Source organism: Salvelinus namaycush, chromosome 4 (assembly GCF_016432855.1).
Source record: "Salvelinus namaycush isolate Seneca chromosome 4, SaNama_1.0, whole genome shotgun sequence".
Taxonomy (NCBI): domain Eukaryota; kingdom Metazoa; phylum Chordata; class Actinopteri; order Salmoniformes; family Salmonidae; genus Salvelinus; species Salvelinus namaycush.
In genome coordinates this window covers 27,012,867-27,031,834 of record NC_052310.1, presented here as the reverse complement: position 1 = coordinate 27,031,834, position 18,968 = coordinate 27,012,867, and the positions used below count along the sequence as shown (strand labels likewise).

Genomic DNA, 18,968 nt, shown 5'->3' with positions numbered 1-18,968 from the left:
TGCCTTGTAGCAATTGTGTTTTAGTAAGATAAGGGTATGGAATATGTTTGCAACAGTAGGCTTGCACACATGGGTTCAGATTAACACACCATTTTTCTGTCTTAGTGTGGCATGGCTGGCCTTTACCTGCTGCATGTTGTCAGGAGTCTCCACCCTCAACAACTACACCAAGAAGACTGTAATGGAGCGGAGGCGCAAAGCCCGCCTGTACCCCCCTCGATTCCCTGACATAGAGCCCCTGCTACCCCCGGCCCCCTACTACTGCCCTCCGCCCCCTCACCCCTGCATGTCCCCACCATCTCCAGAACTCTCACCCCTGTCACCCTACTATGACTCCCCTTCACCACCCCCAACTTCATCACCCCGTCCACTCACCCACTCCCTCTCCCTCCCCCACTGCTACACACTCCCCCACCCTGAATACTTCCCACCTCCCCCGTCCCACCCTGCTCCCCTGTCCCCCTATCACCGCCACTCCCTCCCCTCTCCCTCCATCTCTCTGCCCCTCTCCGTCCACAGTTACACACCCCAGTACTACTCAGAGGACAGGGGCAGAGAGATGGAGGAAGAGGGGAGGGAGTACTCAGATGAGGAGTACAGCCCACTTTGACTGTATGTGTGTGATACTTACCTATGAGCCAACATGCATTTGGATTTTGACAGAGCAAATCAGTGTGAAGTAGTCTGAAGCTCTCTGTCTACTTGTATGCATGCTGTCAATAAAACTTGGTGAAAATGTGCAGAGTGATTTCATTCACAGACTAGTATGCCTTCTGTCAGTTTCACTGTGGTGTCCCTCTACCAGTGACTAGGTATCATTCATCTTCCTGCAATCTGTCCTCCTTCACCGATTATGATTCATATTGAATTGTTTAGCAATGACAGGAGAAATTTCATTTAAATCAGGTTTAATTACAAATTATTATCATTATCATACTGATAAGAAATAGTAACAAAAATAAAATTGCATTAGACATACAAAGCATAATGTGGAACCAAACATGTTCATATTTACACATATATCTCAATGTGCAGCGAGCAAATATGCTCTGTCAGATTTCAAGGCACTCAAGATCTATCCGTCTGTTGGTTTGTCTGTCAGTCCATGGGTGTGTCTGGGGGATAGGTTGATTCAGACAAATGGAAGTTAATCTACACTATAAGACTAATGGTACAAAGCATAAAATAATTGGCAAAAATAATTACATAACTAAAAAGGGGAGGGGTCCAGTTAGCAGTGAGGTTAGTACTAATGTTCCATGTATGGACATTGGCAAATACATGATATTCTTTGTCTTATTCAGCACACTATAGTAGGGCTGTAAGTCAAACGGGGTAATGATCGTTGACAGTTTCCGAAATTGGATTCTGTTTGCGGCACTCTAGTCAATTCATTCTTCTATTTGGTTTTGAGAGTTTTGGCATTGTTTTATTATGAGCCTAATTGAGAAATAAATCAAATGTAAGCAAGAATAGTTCAGGACTATGATTCTGAAATAATGAGATACTGTCGGTCTATACTCTGACTCCCCTATACCTTCAACAAATATAATGAGGGCTATAAAAGTTTCATTAACTTTGAAAATGTTGTCCCACGTTATATTGAAAACATGGACTTGGTAATATGCGAGCAGGACAGGTAAGTTATAGCTATATGGGCAGGACAGGTAAGTTATAGCTATGTGGGCAGGACAGGTAAGTTATAGCTATGTGGGCAGGACAGGTAAGTTATAGCTATGTGGGCAGGACAGGTAAGTTATAGCTATGTGGGCAGGACAGGTAAGTTATTGCTATGTGGGCAGGACAGGTAAGTTATAGCTATGTGGGCAGGACAGGTAAGTTATAGCTATGTGGGCAGGACAGGTAAGTTATAGCTATGTGGGCAGGACAGGTAAGTTATAGCTATGTGGGCAGGACAGGTAAGTTATAGCTATGTGGGCAGGACAGGTAAGTTATAGCTATGTGGGCAGGACAGGTAAGTTATAGCTATGTGGGCAGGACAGGTAAGTTATTACAATGTAAATCCATATGTTTAGACACTTCAGTGGGAACCAAAAGAGATACATGAATCAAAATTCAAGCCAGAAAATATGTGGATAACAACTCTCCCCTTTTGTATCCCACACTCATATCCATACCTAATTGTACAAAAAACGATCAGATCTTAAGATATTGAGCCTGTCCCTTGGGTTTGGGCTAGTCTTCTGCTTCTAGTTTGCGGTCTTCTTTCGCAGGACAAAGTAGATTATACTGGAGATGAAGGTGAACGCAAAGGAGATCCAGGCCAGAATGAAGGAGTGGCCATACCAACCATCCGATTCATTATTGTGAAAGATGTCTGTGTAGATGGAGGCAGCGATCATGATGCACAGGCCTGGAGGGAGGGAGGGACAAACGTCAAGCAAAGACAGAACTAGTTGTTTAACAGGTTGAAGATTGAAAGTGTTTAGGGCAATACTTACAGGCTAGGAGCTGGAAGATGCCAGAGAAGGTGAATCTCTGTCCCTTGGACAGAGTGAAGAGTTGTCCCACAAACACAAACAGGCCAAGGGAAGAGAATATGCAGGCCAGAATGGAGCTAGCCTGTACTGCCTGGAGGTATTCTGTAGAGGGAGACAGAGACAGACACTGAGTAAGGACTATTTACAGAACAGACACACCCAGAAATTAACACCATATTAACGAAACAGTGTTGTGTCACACTCTGGAATGCAGAGGTGAAAGGGGCAGTTCTGTTTTTGAGACACAATGAAAGTATTTTAATCTGGAAAATTGTGTGCTAAGGAATATTTATGAGAGGATTTAAGACGAGTTCATTTCATAGGTTGTAAAAGGGTTTCTCAGCAATCAAATAAAACACTTTATGAGAGATACAACATTGCTACATACATACATACTTTTGACCACACATTCACTAAAGGTCTACACACAGACTCAATGTATTTGTAATGCACTTTCAGTGTACGTACTTAAGCAAATCTGAACCTCCCCACCAGCCCCAACCCTGTCTCCGATCCTGCCACACCCTCTGTTCAGTTTCCTCTATGAGAAAATGGCATTGTTCTCCCTCGTTGGGCAATAGAGTGCTTACTGATCAATCATGCTTCACACGAACAGACACACAGAGACAGGTTAGATGACAGGCTTAGTCTGACAGTTGTTATGGAGCTCTACCCTGAATTCAACCAAACCTCCAGCTCAGTAAACCCACATCCTGGAGAAACTACACTGTTCCTGTTTCTGTGCTGCAAAAATGTATATCTTGGGGTGACATGAGACATAAAGAAAACATTTAATTCACATGTAGGATGATATTTACATATACTGTATATCCAGGAGCAATGCTAATTCCCTGCAGTGCTGTTTTTTTTCCACAGAGAATGTTTCCTTACATTTTAGCCCAGCGGTTCAGTATGGCCCAGGCTTACCTTGATGGTAGTGGCCGGGGAGATCGTTGGAGCTCCAGGTTCCATTGGTCAGTATCCACCTGGCCCACACATCAGTGGACACGGTTTTTGTCATCCACCAGGCCTGGACAGGACAGAGAGGAGAGATAGTCAATGGACATCCACAGGTTCATGTGTTGTGTTGTAAGATGCATTTGGATGTCCAGGCACAGGGATAACAGTCAATGGGTTGAATGTACATCGGTAGAACGTAGCAGCATACCACAGCAGCCAGGTATGCTCCTCTCACTACAACAGTCCTTTTAACACTCACTGGAATCCCACACACGAACAAGAGCATGTATATGCAGCCACATTGTTGACGATAAAGCACAGGTACACACACACACACACTCAGAGTGATGAAACACTGGCCAACCTGTTTGTCACCTATCTTCTTTCAGGGGTGAGAGTGAGCTCAGAAATGTAGTCCAGAATACCAAAGTGGAACACTGACAGAACAGCACCAAAGGCCTGAGCCAATGAGGGCTAACATAGCATGCTTTCATCTTTTGATTCAACACCCCACAGACATAGTGAAAGAGATGTGCACTCATGTGTAGCTCCACAGGGCTATGTCAACATGAAGAGAGCTAAGTGGGGGATTACTTACATTGTCGATAGTTGCCACTAGGAGGAGGATGATGCTGGTGAGGTGAAGGAGGAAGATTCCGGCTAGAAGAACCAACATGATGACTGAGAGAAAGACAGAACAAGGGAGAGGGAGAAAATATATATATTTTGTTAAAAGTTGGTCGAACACTTCCTCGTTCTATACCATATCAAACAAAGGGAGACTGGGGGACACAGACACTGTCACAGGGCTTAACATGAGTGACAGGAATCAGATACTCTATTGTTTTGTATTCTTGCTGTACAGTGTCCTTTGGTTTCTTGAAAGTTGCTTTAAATCTCATGTATTTGTATTATTAAATATTATTAGATATGGATGTTGACAAAGGCTGCACTGTGAAGCTTGGCTTCAGCACTTTGAAACAGGCAGTCATTAATGATGGAAGGTCTATGAGTCTGCACCCCCTCGGGGTGTGGCTTTATAACTCCTGATGGGTTATAGCCACACACACTAACAGAAATGGAGGGAGGCGTGATACAAAATGAATCTAAAGGATTCAGAGGAAGAGATTTGAGATAGGACATAGTGATTGGTCAAGCCAGGTAGTGATAGGCCTGGGAAACAGAGAGCGAGAAAATCAGAGGGATAAAGAGGGAAATGTCAGCAGGAGATGAGTTGTAACTTGTTTGCAGCTTGCAACAAACCGCCACTCCTTAAAATAACTGCACAAAATACCTACTCCCCTGCCTGCCCCACCTCCCCCAAATAAACACATACACACACCTTAACCCAGGGGTTCTCAACTTCATGGGGCCGGGGAACCCTTTTGTGATAGTAAATTCATCATGTACCGTACCCCCCCCCCCATAATCAGAACACAACTCAAGTTAGATGTGGCAGAGAGAGAACTTTTCAGTTTTAAAGATTAAATTACACTGCATTTATGTAAAAGTATTGTGGATACCAATATCCATGTGAGCTTCCCAGGCCCATGTTGCCCGGAGTTAAGAACATATTGTAGATGAATAATATTGCCTTGTGTTGTATTACAACCCCTAAACTTACTCCACAGATCCCTTGGACATTTTGTTATATTTTTACATCTGTTGTTGTTAGTAATATTCATATAATACAATTTATGTTTTAAATATAAATATATATATTTTGTTAAAAGTTGGTTATATATATATATATATATATATATATATACACATTTTTTTTTATATATATTTTGAGATCTGGCTGCGAACCCACTGCAAGCCATTGCTAGTGGGTTTGAAAGACCCCACTTTGAGAACCCCTGCCTTAACCAATTCAGATTAGCTAGGCAGCTCAACTCAAAATATTGATAAACAATCTCAATTCACCAATTACAATGGCCATTATTTGATTTATTCATTCAGTAAAGATCATAAACAATACAAAAAAAGCTGAATGACTGTTTGAATGGCCATTGTCAGTAGAGAGAAGGCAAGATTGCTTGTTCTTCCTAAATACAATCTTATTGTGAGAACAACTCACGGATACACTTTAGAGTTCCTTCCCACCCCTACTACTGGCAATAGAGCGGCTTGGGATCTGGTGGGTGTGGAGAGAGTGAGGCGAGAGCCAGTCTGGAATGCAGAGAACCTCTCTGGGATAAAGGGCTGGTCTGGGTTGGGTCCAGACATGTGATCTACATCAACACTGACCCACCCCAAGTTGTTTCCCGCTCATGTACACTTCAAAATGACTGTAATTGGGAACAAGTACTTCTTAGTTAGCTCAACTGTGTGTAAATATTTGAGTACACAAAAGATGGTCTGTGTAATTTCTCATATGAGAGCTTCTCATCTAAGTGCTGAAGAGACAAATAAAGAGGGAACTCGAGCTAGTCTTAGACAATTAAACCTCTGACTGTCTGAGCTGACAGCCGCTGAGGGAAGTTTAGCCCTGTTCTGTTATGTGAAGGAAATAAAAAGTACACCCTATCCAACCTCAGTAGTTTGCCAGAGTCACAGAGAGTAAACACTGAATTCATGACAAACTCCCTGCCTTCTAGGATGGAGCATAGTTCCATCATGCACTCAGTTACCTACCAGAAATTACAGGATAGGTTTCATGGGCTAAAGCGTGTACATTATGAACTTTAACTAAATGTATACTTAAAGTTTCAGAATTGCAGTGCATTTGGATTTTCACCTTGTAATGTTTGTTTCAGAACCAGCTACCTGATCAATTACCTGAACACGCCCACACTGAACTTACCTGGCAAAGGAATAAACTACCAGTATCATTTGCATTAAAAAAGACGTGCTAGCTACAATTCTAATTAATTCACACCCCTACTGACTGTGTGCAATTTTATTAGTCTTGAGAGTAATAAAATAGAAGGCAGGCATATAGGCTATTATGTAGGCTATTATATAGGCTATTATCATTTAAAAAACACACGAAGAGCATGTCAAAGAGTTGAGAGTTCTGAAAGAGAACACAAATATTCAACTTACTTTTTGATGGTAGCCTTTCTGTTGAAGCCCAATTCCTTCTGCTCTCTACGTTCCAAATGTCCGACTCAGCCCTCGCCGCCAAGGAACGCACAAACACTCACAACCACACCTCCACCCACTTCCCTCCCTCTTTTCCGAGTCCACACCCCACCAAAATCTCTCACTCCTTTTTTCTCCCTCTCTCTGTCTCACATGCATGCAATTACCCAAAAGCCACTATTTCAACAACTTTGTGGTGGAGTATTTGTTTTTCATGTTCTAGCTATGTCTTTGTCACTGTCTATTTAGGCCATTATATACATGAGTACTCAGAGGAAGCACACTGACTCACCCACTGATGTTTGGGGAACTCCCCAAATATTGTCATGAATTCAAATCCCTGCTGCCATGGAGACTCAGTAGTAGCCAGAGCGACCACATTGTTGCTGTTGTATCTCCACACACTGACGTGGTGGGTGTAGTGTTTCTGCCTGATCCCCACCCACTCTCTCCATTCCCCCTCCAAAGCTCTCTCTCCGGGAGGATAGTCAGGATGAAGGAATGTAGTTGGTTGGGAGGGAGGGAGAGGAGGAGATAACAAGTGCAAGTCATAGCCTGAGAGAGAGAAAGAGAGAGATTGTGTGTTTCCATGAGAACGAGTGAGAGAAACCGGTTTCCCACAAGTACAACTTATATTCACACTTGATTGATAGATATAGTGCACTATCTAGGACAGGGGTGTCAAACTCATTCCACGGAGGGCCTAGTGTCTGCAGGTTTTTGGTTTTTCCTTTCAATAAAGCCCTAGACAACCAGGTGTGGGGAGTTCCTAACTAATTAGTGATGTTAATTCATCAATCAAGTACAAGGGAGGAGCGAAAACCCGCAGACACTCGGCCCCCCGTGGAATGAGTTTGACACCTGTGATCTAGGACAATAGTCTGACAATATAAGTAGGGTGAAAGAAACCTACTTCTGATGACCTCTGCTGAGGTAATGTGCTACATACAGAGTGCTTCAGCAGCCTCAGGTGATGTCACAGGGTAATGATAGGGTTTCAGACATGTTTGGCCAAGTGACTCTCAGACCTCAAAGTATTATCCACCGGGCACGTCACATACTGGGTTATTGGTGGATACGGTTCCACAAACAGCATTCCTCACTTGGGTCAAAGTCAAGGAATGCAGACTCCCCACACCAAACACTAAGGCTGTGACTGTCACAAAGCCAATAGGATACACCCTAGCCCCTAGGGGGACAGGCAACTCAAATACTGAGCCTCAAATATAGAAAAAGGCATGGGAATACAGAAATGTTGTCTAGCCTGCCTCTTCCCAGGGTGTATCGACCCCACCTACCTGACAGGTGAGGTAAGCTAGCTTGGGTACAGTGTGGCCTACTATATATCCCTGCTGCCTCTGTCTGCCTATGGAAGCTGGTCCCGAGCTGGGCAGGGCCCCAGTGAAATTAACAAATAACATGCCTGTGTAGCTTTTGAGAGGACCAATGGGATCGTTTCATCAACAATCAGCCCTTCGTTTCCCTTCCTTAATCAAAACGGGAAAAACCAGAGCCCATAAAGCAGGGGTGTCAAACTCATTCCATGGAGGGCCAGGTGTCTGCCGGTTTGTTTTGATCTTTTCAATTAAGACCTAGACAACCAGGTGAGGGGAGTTCCTTACTAATCAGTGACCTTAATTAATCAATCAGGTGGAGTGAAAACCTGCAGCCACTCGGCCCTCTGTGGAATGAGTTTGACACGTGACATAAAGGCAGACTGGAACAGTTGTGATATTGTTTGAAGTGTTGTATGTACACTATTAAGAACGTGTTCGCTCCTTCATATTCAAGGCAGATCCAAGGTGGGTCTACAGCGTGGCTGTGGCTCGCCTTGCCTTGTGTGGGATGAGAAGTTAGAATGCGTGGGTTACTTCTGGGAGCGTTGAGAAAGACCATGCCGCTTGTGACTCAACGCTGAGGAGCTCCCAGGGCCGCTCACTGACAGAGTATTTCCACACGGCCGTGTGAAACAGTTCCAGTGTCCACATGCCAAGGGGAGTAAGCGTGACCATAAGCACGTCGCTTTACAATGGTAAAATTATCTGCTGTGGTTAACTGTGTTATTCTCCCCGGTCTCTGCCTGTTTGAGTCTGTCTACAGCAACATGACTGTCCTGGATGTCTGATTGCTAGGTTTACATTTAGAAAGACAGCTAGGCTATGTAGGGGATTTGCTGGGTAATTTTAAAGAAAACTGTTTAATGAGTCAGAACAGATAATAGCCTGTATCAAAAACAGTGTGTTGAAACTCTCTCCCTACCCACTGTTGGCTAACTGGGATGAGGCTATTGGGATACTCATCCCTCACTCATCCCTTCACTCCCACTTGTCGCTTGACTGGTTTCCTATACAGGTAAGGTACACACTGACGTCATAGTGCCGTTGTAACACACACACACGATCACACCCTTCTGGCCCTCAGATTAATGTCATAGCCACACAAACACACACAGTGGAAGGTGAAAGGAGCTCCCTATCCTACAGGGAATAGCACCTGGAGCAAATGGACTGTCTAATTCTATGCCTGCCAGTCAATGTTCCCTCATTTTTTTTCATCACTGAGCAAATTTTGGGTCTGTTGAACGCAAACTTGAAAATTCTGTTTTCAGAATTTGTTCTCAGCGTTTACTGTGAACACTGAGGATGTACCCGCTTTAAGTTAGTTCTAACAGTGGTCAAATAGGCTACTGTGGCTATCTGATCATAATGTAGGCCTACCAGAGTGGCCTACCATCAAAATCAATGGAGAAAATGCATCACATAACATTTTAACATGGTAATAGCTGTTCTGTCTTTCAGCCTACAGTAGCAGCTAATGTATAGTGTTATAGTGTTAACTAAGGGGGGAAACTCTAGAAAGTTGAGTGAAGTTTAATCTCGTGCTTCTCTGCACGCTGATATTTCTTCTGCATGGCAGTCCCAAGGAGCTGCACACGTGCTCACAGCTTAGAGGGAACATTGCTGCCAGTTGAAGGATGCTACTCCCATGATCTCCATGTTGTGGCATGCTCCTTCCACATACATTATTCTCTGTAATGCACAAGTAATTCACAAGCAAGATCAAGCCCCTTGAAACAGCCCAGGTGCAGCTACCACCCATATTAGTGTAGTGAGGGCTGCTAAATCTGGTCACTCCCTCCATTAGAGATCCCAGGGACACAATTCTGGCTGAAAAATTCAAGAGGAAAGTGTAAAGTAGTAGGGGTCTGTGATTATGTGGTGAACCTGGTAAGCCACTGGAGAGCCAGCCAAAGTAAGAGACGTATGAGCCTAATTAAGGTGGAGCAACATTCAGGTCAGCCAGGTGTCATCATAGGTCAGCCAGAAACAGGTAGAGTTGGACTAGGTCCTAGGACATATACATCAATGTGATTTTATGTAAGCCTCGAAACTAAATGATATCATTATGCAGAGTACATGGACATCCTGTGATTTGTGTTACCCTATACGTGACCAGAATTAGAATGACATTTGAATTGCTCTGTCATTATCATTTTGGTTTCATGAGATTATATCTACTTTTGCATAACACTCTGATTTCCCTGGGGATCATAGGGACAGTGATCAGTTGAGGCCTGTAACGGCAAAACTATGGCAGTCTGTGGTTCCTTTAGATTCGTCTGGGGTTTCTCAATGCTCCCCACGATTAAAATATACTACAGTTTCCTATAGAATAGTACAGTACTTACTATAGAATGATAGTAAACTGTATTATACTGTAGAACACTATACTATAACTGTAGTATCCCTCAATAATGTGTAGTACTTACTATATAATGTTGAAGTGTACTGTAGAATACTATAGTAAATACTCAATATTATCCCCCCCAAAAAACACTGTAGTAAATATTACAGTAATGCCCGCAAGAAATAAGTGAGAAACCTACATGCCAAGTATAGACCACATACAGTATTGTGTTACCTACAGGTTATAGAAAAGAGTAGAAGCTCTGAGCTATCCGTTCAGACCCCAGTCCTACTATCTAAAGGTTATGGAAAATGTGATCTTTTAGTATTTCTCCAGTAGGTTTCCTGAAGGAAAAAGCCTCCACGTCTAAGATAATAAAACAAAAACACTATAGTAAGCTAAATACTACAGTAATGTCTGCAAAAACACTACAGTAAATACTACAGTATACTACAGTCTGCAAAAACACTACAATACATACTACAGGCCGCAAAAATACTACAGTAAATACTACTGTATACTACAATCCGCAAAAGCACTACATAAATAACCATAGTTTATACTACCATTTTCTTTTACTACAGTATTTATACTATAGTTAACTGGATTGAATCCCTGAGCTGACAAGGTAAAAATCTGTCGTTCTGCCCCTGAACAAGGCACTGCCACCTGAACAAGGCCACTATTCCCCAGTAGGCCATCATTGTAAATAAAAATTTGTTCTTAACTGGCTTATCTTGTTAAATAAAGGTACAAAAAATATATTTAATAATAATAATAAATACTAGTGTACTACAGTAAATACTCCAAAAACACTACAGTGAATACTACAGTAAAGTCCGCAAAAACACTACAGTGAATATTATAGTATTTATACCATAGAATACTATAGTATTTTCTTCACGTGGGTCCCTGCAAGGGGAATTCCAACAGGTCTTAAAGCAGTCTGTTGTTTTTTTTAAGAAGAAAAAGTCAACTGTCAGGGATAGCTTTAAGGGACATGTAGCCCAATGTAGTAACAGAAAACCGATAAGAAATGTAGCCACTAGTTGTTTTGGTTGTTCCAACAACTGTTTACATTCAATACAAAAGAAATCCTGATATTTAGTGGAGCCACCCGTTTCCATGGTGACTGGTCAGGGTTTTATTCTAGATCCACTCCCTCTCTGTCACTTCCACCCTGTGGCTCTTTTTTTAGATCTCACATTGCTACATTTCACTTAGTTTGCACATGATCTACCCTCCTCCTCCTCATTCTCTGACTGTTTTGTCCCTCCTTTTCCTGCTCAGCCCTCGTTTACCACCCCCTCTCCCTCTTTTCTCTCAATGAAATCCAGACATACATATTTTTTGCTTTGAAACGTTGAAAAGAAAACAACTCCTGACTGTTGGTAGCTAGGCAACTCACAATGAGTCATCACTCTGCCGCGCCCATCAACCCGCTCTCCTCCCCTGTACACTCTCTTCATGTAGCCTATTGAATAGTGTGGTTCGGTTAGACAGTGTACATTATGCTCAGTTTCAATGAAATCCCTCTGTTACTTACGGGTCCTTCTTGAATATTACAGTAGTTAGTATGCAGATGCCTGATAAAAGAGGAAAGTACAGTGGAATTTGTTTTTGTTTTTCACTGTCACTCTTAGGCCTACTGCTGTCCGTACAATTCATGCCACTGTAATATTTGGTTGATAATGATCAACATTGATGTTGTCATGTGGTGGCACTGTGTCACTATGACAATAATAGCAATGGTTATAGTGATGATATTACAAAGGAAACACTAAATAAAATCCCTATGATGTACAAATTTGCTAGATTATTCCAAGTTCATTTCAGGGCAGTTCCCACACCAAAAATACTACAGTTTACTATAGTACTTACTATACAGTTCTATAGAACACTATTTTCCACACTGTAGTATCCCTCAATCGTGTAGTGCTTACTATAGAATGTTGTAGTATACTGTAGAATAATATACTCCACACTGTAGTATCCCTTGATCATATGTAGTACTTACTATATAATTGTTTTGTATACTACACTACACACTGTAGGTTCCCTCGATCATGTAGTGCTTACTTTCGAATTTTGTAGTATACTGTATAATACTATACTACATACTGTAGTATCCTTCGATTGTGTAGTGCTTACTATATAATTGTGTAGTATACTGTCGGATATTATAGTAAATACTACAGTATTATTCCCCCCCAAAGCACTACAGCATCTGCAAAAACACTAGTTTTTAATTTGCATATACCCCAACCATTCCCCTCCCCCATATCCCAAGTATAGATCATATGTTGTGTTCCCTACGGGTTACAGAAGAGCTGAACTATCTGTTCAGGCTCCAGTCCTACCTACATACAGGTTATGGAACATTTGCTCTTTTAGTATTTGTCCAGCAGGTTTCCTCAAGGAGAAAGACCCCACTTTTATATCAAAGATACAAAAACAATACAGTAAATAATACACTACTCTGCTAAAACACTACGGTGAATACTATAGTGTATAAATATAGTAATACTGTAGTATTTAAACCATAGTATACTATAGTATTACGTCATGTGGGTTGGTAAAAAAGCAGGTTCCCTAACCCATACATTCAAAGGTGAAACTTGATGAGGGCCAGGTTCACCTCTCAGCAATTGCTGATGTTCTTATGCTACAGCAGATTATGGTTTATTTTCCTACCATAATAACAAAGCAAAGTTATAGGAACTGAATTATGTTACTTGGCCATACCAGGGTAAGGGTGGAATGGTAGGAGGCTCCTTGGGGGATTGGAGAATTCAATGTGTGCTTTGACTTGTAAGACAATACCACCCTCTTGTGGAGAGAAGAGAGCTTGTCATCTCTAACGTATTGTGATTAAGTTTCAACTTGACTTTTATTATGGTAAATTATATAGCAAGCCTGTAATTATATATCCCTGTATAAATGACAAGCATAATTGGAATCGGCATGCCATTGTTGAGATGAATTGCCAATTAAGACTACTTGAATACGTGAACACATGTGGTGCATGCGCAGCATTCAAAATACACATTTCCCTTTGGCCTCGTCCCGGTGCGTTGATGCACGTTGAGAAAATCATATTGGCAATGTATTTTAAACAAAAAGGTTACGGTATGCTCCTACTTTACATTCTAACAATCACTCGGTGTCAGGCTCACGATTCGACAGGTAAAATATAAATGTACACACCTGTTGAGTTCACAGAATCCACACAAAATCTTCTTTCAAGCGACAGTGTCTCCCGTAATGATAAACTGACTCATGACATCCCGACGACAAAAACCAACGTCCGTAAAACAAACCAGTCAAGAATCCGCGTAGAAATGCCAGCGCGAAGACAGCTCCACGAGACCAAGCCAGGTGAAATTGGTGAATCATACGAAAACGCGCGAAAATATAAATTATCTCAGGACTTTGAAGAATTGAACAGATCACGACTTTCGGGTAGAAAACGAATGGTGGTATTCAATGATAAGAACGGCAAGTACCATGCCAAACAACACGAGGAGAAGCATTCGGAAGATTTGCCATTTAAATCATACAGTAATAGCGATTGCAATCAAGGAAAATTTCAGAATTTACATCGTGGAAAGTTTTCCATCACAGGAAACGATGAGAACCACTCAGATTCAGAAACGTTACCACTCAGATTCAGTAACTCCATTTAAGCTATAAGTGGGCTCTGTTTGTCATGTAGGCTATTCTACCATTCAACCTATCCCGTTTAGTTTGACTAGCCACGTATTTATTTTCTCAAAATATGCATAATAGGCTAATGTTATGTCTGTTTTAGGAGTGCGTGCAGGAAAGCTCCGAGTTCGAGGTGAGATAGCAAAAGCAGAGAGCTCGATGAGAATGGAGCCAGAGGTAGAATGTGGAGATGAGACTATGACCCTCACTGTCAGAGGGAGAAGAGCCCTACATCTGATAGTAGACGGGTAAATCGGACAGTGACTTATCCCGTTGATCATGACTCTTAGTTCCGTTACACATTAGTCATTGGATGAAGGCGTCTTCTATACAGCTGAGTTTTTTAAAGAGCCCTGACGCTCGGTCTGAACATTAACTCACATCGCTTGGGGTAGGGTTTTGTAAGCATAAGGACCTTCCTTATCTTTCATATCAGCAAGACATCCTTTTATAAAAACAAAAAGTTAAATTGATACACACCTTTTTTAGAGTTAGGGTTCCCCAGCCTAGACGTAAGTGTAAATCTGGGACACTCAATTTAGTTTGGTATGGTTACATAAAACAGAAGGTTACTTAACTTTAACCTTAATCCCTAGCCTAGCTGAAGTTAGCCATTTTTTTCTAGAAATGAATACATACCATACGAAACGTAGCATATCATACTACATGGGGTGTCACGGATTTACGTACAGAATAATACGGAAGACAGTGGCCTATTGTGCTAATTAGCTATCTGCGTCTCTGAACACCTTTGTGTAAATGGAAAACGGACGCCACAAACTTGAGTCGTCACTAAAAAAAGACTATTGGCTGCAACTGTGTTAACAGTACAGTAATTTCATTTGTGAAATGATTTTGATGTGATATGAAAGTAGAGGGATTTATGTTTCTAGAAACATACTGCAATTGAGAATTGCTTCACGTTTTAGATGGAATATTTTACTATTTTGGCTTCCAGAGCCAATTCGCCTTTAAACAGAACATGTAAGCTCCTTGGACTATAAGGAGTAAAGTTAGCCCAATAATGGACTAAAGGAGCCTAAGTCTGACCACAAGGTGTGTGAGTGAATGATGCACAACTAGGCTATTCTATTAATTTGTCCTCTTGCCTTTAGCGAATGCCTCTGCTGTTCCCTTGGCCCAACTACCCTCTGAATATGGCTACTCTGTCGAGTCGACATGGCGAGACCGGATGTTTGTGTTACCTTATAATGCCTGTCACGTCAGGCAAGAAGAGGTAAAGTAGCACTCACCCCTCTCCCCTTTAAAAGTAACTCGATGTCCATAGTCACAATCCATTCTCCGAACTTGTCAGACTGGCAGGTCAAAACTGTTCTGTGACTGTCATTCTGTCAACATAAAAGTTTTTCTATTGTTCTTCACACACCATTATTCACTTATTTCCTGTGGCCTGCGGTGCTGCTGACAGGATGGTAGTTATGTGTTGCCTCTGAACTGGAGAGGGACCCCCGTGAAGATGTCCTGCCCAGTGTCCCAGGCTCAGGCCCTGGCCCCCTCCTCCCTCTGCTGCTCGTCTCAGGGAATGACTGTCAGACTGCAAGTTCATGGAGCCAAAGAGGGGCTCCAAGTCCAGGGTAAGTGTGGAGTTATATAGCATCATTTATCACAATTGTACACAGCCTGCACACTATGGCTGCTGAACAGACAGATTTAGAGGCATAATTTTGACTGAATCCAATGTTTCTGTAACTATATTTCTACTGCTATCATGCTATCATGAGTCTATGGGGATACTGTCAGGTCTGTATGTGCGCTGTGTTGGTTTCCCCCTGCAGTTAGAAGAAAATGGTCACCACTGCTTTCGTTGGCCCTGCAGTGTGGCTACAGTATGGACAGGCAACATGGAGAGCTGTTCATATCTGCACCCTTCACTGCCTGTGGGATCACATCAAAGGTGAGCCGTGGCACTCCTATTGCGCTATGACATGGGATGGAAATGATGACTCAGGGCTACTTGACTGTCCTTTTTGCTTCTACATGAAATTTGCTAAACCAATTTATTTTCTTAATTATGTTGTGTTTTACACTGAGTGAACAAAACATTAGGAACACCTGAAGGGCCCAGTCCAGGTGCCAAGATGGGTACTTCCACCAATGGTCCTCAGGTTGAACCACCTGCCCCTCACACCCCTAACCCGATCTTCCCGGTGTTTCCACACTACTACCTCAACCACCCCAAAGTGCCTCCCTATAACCCACCCAACTCCCTCAGCCTGATAGCCCTGCCTCTCACTCCTCTACTCTCCCTGTTAGCAGTTCACAAACACACCGTAGAACTCCTGTTTCTCATGTGCCTCACCCTCCACCCTATCCTCACTACTACACCCCACAAACACCCAGAGGTGAAGTCAAGAGATCCCATCACCCTGATGACCCTTTTATTCATCTTCAACCTTTGAAACATATCACTTCCCCTAACTCATCTCCCACCTTAACAGAGATCCCATTCTACCAATACACTCTTAATTGTCACTTACAAGCCTCCACTGATCCAGAAACATAGAATTGGTCTCCAGACCAACAATCCCTCTAGACCCATGGACGAACAACCTCCAGTTGTCCCTTCTCCCCCTGCGTCGTCTCCTGATCAAAGTGGAAAGGCCTCCACAACAACAACCCTCCAATTCACACACAGCTCAGAGCCTGTCTACTATTTCTACCTCTGTTGCCCGTGCTGCAACCCAACCTCTTCTCTTTCCAAACTTCCCCCTGTTGTACTACCCTCATCTCAAATCACCCATCAGCAACCCTCAACAAGAACAAAACCCTGTTAATGTCCTCCCCACTACTCCGCCTGCATCCTCTTCAACCTCTACTCCAGCATCTGGCCATCCAGTTTATCCACACTACTACAATCACCCATACTATTACTACTCAATGCCTTATGATCCATACAGATTACCCAACCTGTTGATCATATATCTTCTGCCCCATCGAAAGGAGCTCTGACTCCTCCATCTCAGACCTCTGCTCCTCACACTATGGAGACTTCTCACCAACCAGCCCTCCCATATGACTACGCCCAGGCCAAAATGCCTATCCAGATTACTACCCAACCTCGGCCTTCTCCTGTCACTAACAGTCCTCAAACCCCAGAATCTACAACTCCTGAAATCCCACCTTTTCCCTTTGACCCTTACTACTACTACTTCTACTACCATCCTGGAATGTTCATCTACGACCAGGACCAAAGCTATGATCCCAGTACACATGCCGAAAAGACATCAGGGGCTCAAGCTCCCCTAGATTCTGACCGTTATAGAAGAGGAAGATTTGCCCACACTCCTGTGGCGAGTCCAACCCATGCACCCCATCCTACCACCAACCCCATTCATAACCCCTCACACCATCACATCATTCATCCACAACCTTCAACCATTCCTTCCCTTCATCGTCCCAACCCAGGGCCCCTGGAGATCTGCCAGACACAGTGATGAAAGGTAAGTCTTCATCTTGAATATTTCTACTGTATGTGTGAACTGCACCACTATTGAAAGGTGGTGGTTGTCTCATATCAGTGCATGCACTATAAAGAACCACAAGAGGGCACCTCACCTCTACTAGGTGATCCTGGAGACAACAGTGTAATTGGTTTCACTTCAGTATCAAATATCCACTTTCTTATGTAGAAGTTCAAAAACCTGGTTTGTCACACCAGTCCCGTTTCCTCCATACAGACCCTGGTTTAAAGGCCGATACACACACACACCATGTGGCTTGTCCGACCATGACTGTGACGGCTCCTTAGGTTGCTGCTCTTACCTTGTGAATGGTTAGTCTCTCGATCTCAAGCTACGGGTCTTGGTGTTGCTATGGAGAATCCATAACAGTTGGCAGTTTGGTGTTTTGCCGACATCAAAACACGTCCCAGAGGAAGATCTAAGTAGGAGGAGTGGAAGTGGTCTTCCAGCGTGTCCAAGACCATGTGCACATGCTTGGTATTTCGGGAATGTCCGTTTTCGAACTGCTTTGCTACTCATTAGTTTACACAATGCGCTGATTTGTGTCTTAGGTCCTCAGGCTGTGTGTGTGTCAACCCTCAGAGTGTACATCAGGGAGTCAATTTGTCTTTGCGGTCCCTGGCTCTCTGGTGGACCCCACGGCCACCCTTCCCCCTCTGCCTGTGGACAGCCACGTGTCCTGCACCCCCCCAGAGGATGACCTCTGACCTGTACAGTGTACCCATGGATGGCTGTGGAGTGCACAGATACGTACGTTACTGTACTGCTACTCCACATCCTTATAAAACTGTTCAACATATTACTTGTGTATGATTATTTTGTATGTTATAGTTTGATGTTCTTTCTTTTGACCTGTTGCTCATGTCTGTTTGGTTAGGAGGATGGTCAGGCCATGGTCCACTTGTTGGAGTTCAACAACATAAACACAACACCACGTCTGAAGACTCACCTGTCCGGTAAAGCCATTTTACTACAAGAACAAATGGTTCAAATCACTAGCAAATGTATTTCATTATTTTTCCCAGAAGTTACCATTTGAATGCTAATGCTTTCAAACCATGATGATGAACTTGCAATCCTTTAGTACATATGGGATAGTGTAACATGAGCTTGTCCTCTGTGTAGGTTGATGGTGGAGTGCAGGTCTTCTCCTGGTTTTCCAGGGAAGGTGAGGAACACCACCCCTGTCCCCACTCAGGGCTCATTGGCTGTCCAGCTACGAATCGCTACAGGTAGGACTGTATAAGTAATGAAACCTTCAGGAGTAGCAGCAGAGCTATGTAGGACTCTGAGGAGTGGTTTTTATCATACTGTATCTGCCAACTAACCACTTACCCTCCCCATGTTTACTTCTGCCTGTAGATGAGCACTACAGCAGCTTCTACTCAGAGAAACATCGACCACTCAGTCTACTTCAGGGGCGACCTCTGCACCTGGAGGTGGGTCTGCTGAGCCCCCCAGACATGGACCCTGGCCTGGTGCTCCTGGTGCACTACTGTCTGGCCTACCCAGACACACCACAGGCCCGCTGGCTGCTCATCTA

At 43.1% G+C, this 18,968-nt stretch overlaps 1 protein-coding gene and 1 non-coding gene across 3 annotated transcripts; one reads left to right on the top strand and one right to left on the bottom strand.

Moving 5' to 3' along the window:
• Positions 1-891: 891 nt before the first annotated feature.
• Positions 892-6,944, bottom strand: LOC120045562 (epithelial membrane protein 2-like). Of its 2 annotated transcripts, none has more exons than XM_038990466.1 (5): positions 6,841-6,944; positions 4,060-4,142; positions 3,429-3,531; positions 2,463-2,603; positions 892-2,374 (listed from the first exon to the last, which is right to left on the bottom strand). In XM_038990466.1, the coding sequence occupies exons 2-5, from the start codon at positions 4,135-4,137 to the stop codon at positions 2,211-2,213; spliced, it is 486 nt and encodes a 161-aa protein (XP_038846394.1). In that variant the 5' UTR covers positions 4,138-4,142; positions 6,841-6,944; the 3' UTR covers positions 892-2,210. The 2 variants fall into 2 exon arrangements, with proteins under 2 accessions (XP_038846394.1, XP_038846393.1); XM_038990465.1 differs by lacking the exon at positions 6,841-6,944 and adding an exon at positions 6,510-6,703.
• A 5,667-nt stretch (positions 6,945-12,611) lies between these two features.
• Positions 12,612-12,667, top strand: LOC120046890. The gene has a single exon (XR_005476872.1). It is a non-coding gene; the product is annotated as a U7 small nuclear RNA (small nuclear RNA).
• The last annotated feature ends 6,301 nt before the right edge of the window (positions 12,668-18,968 follow it).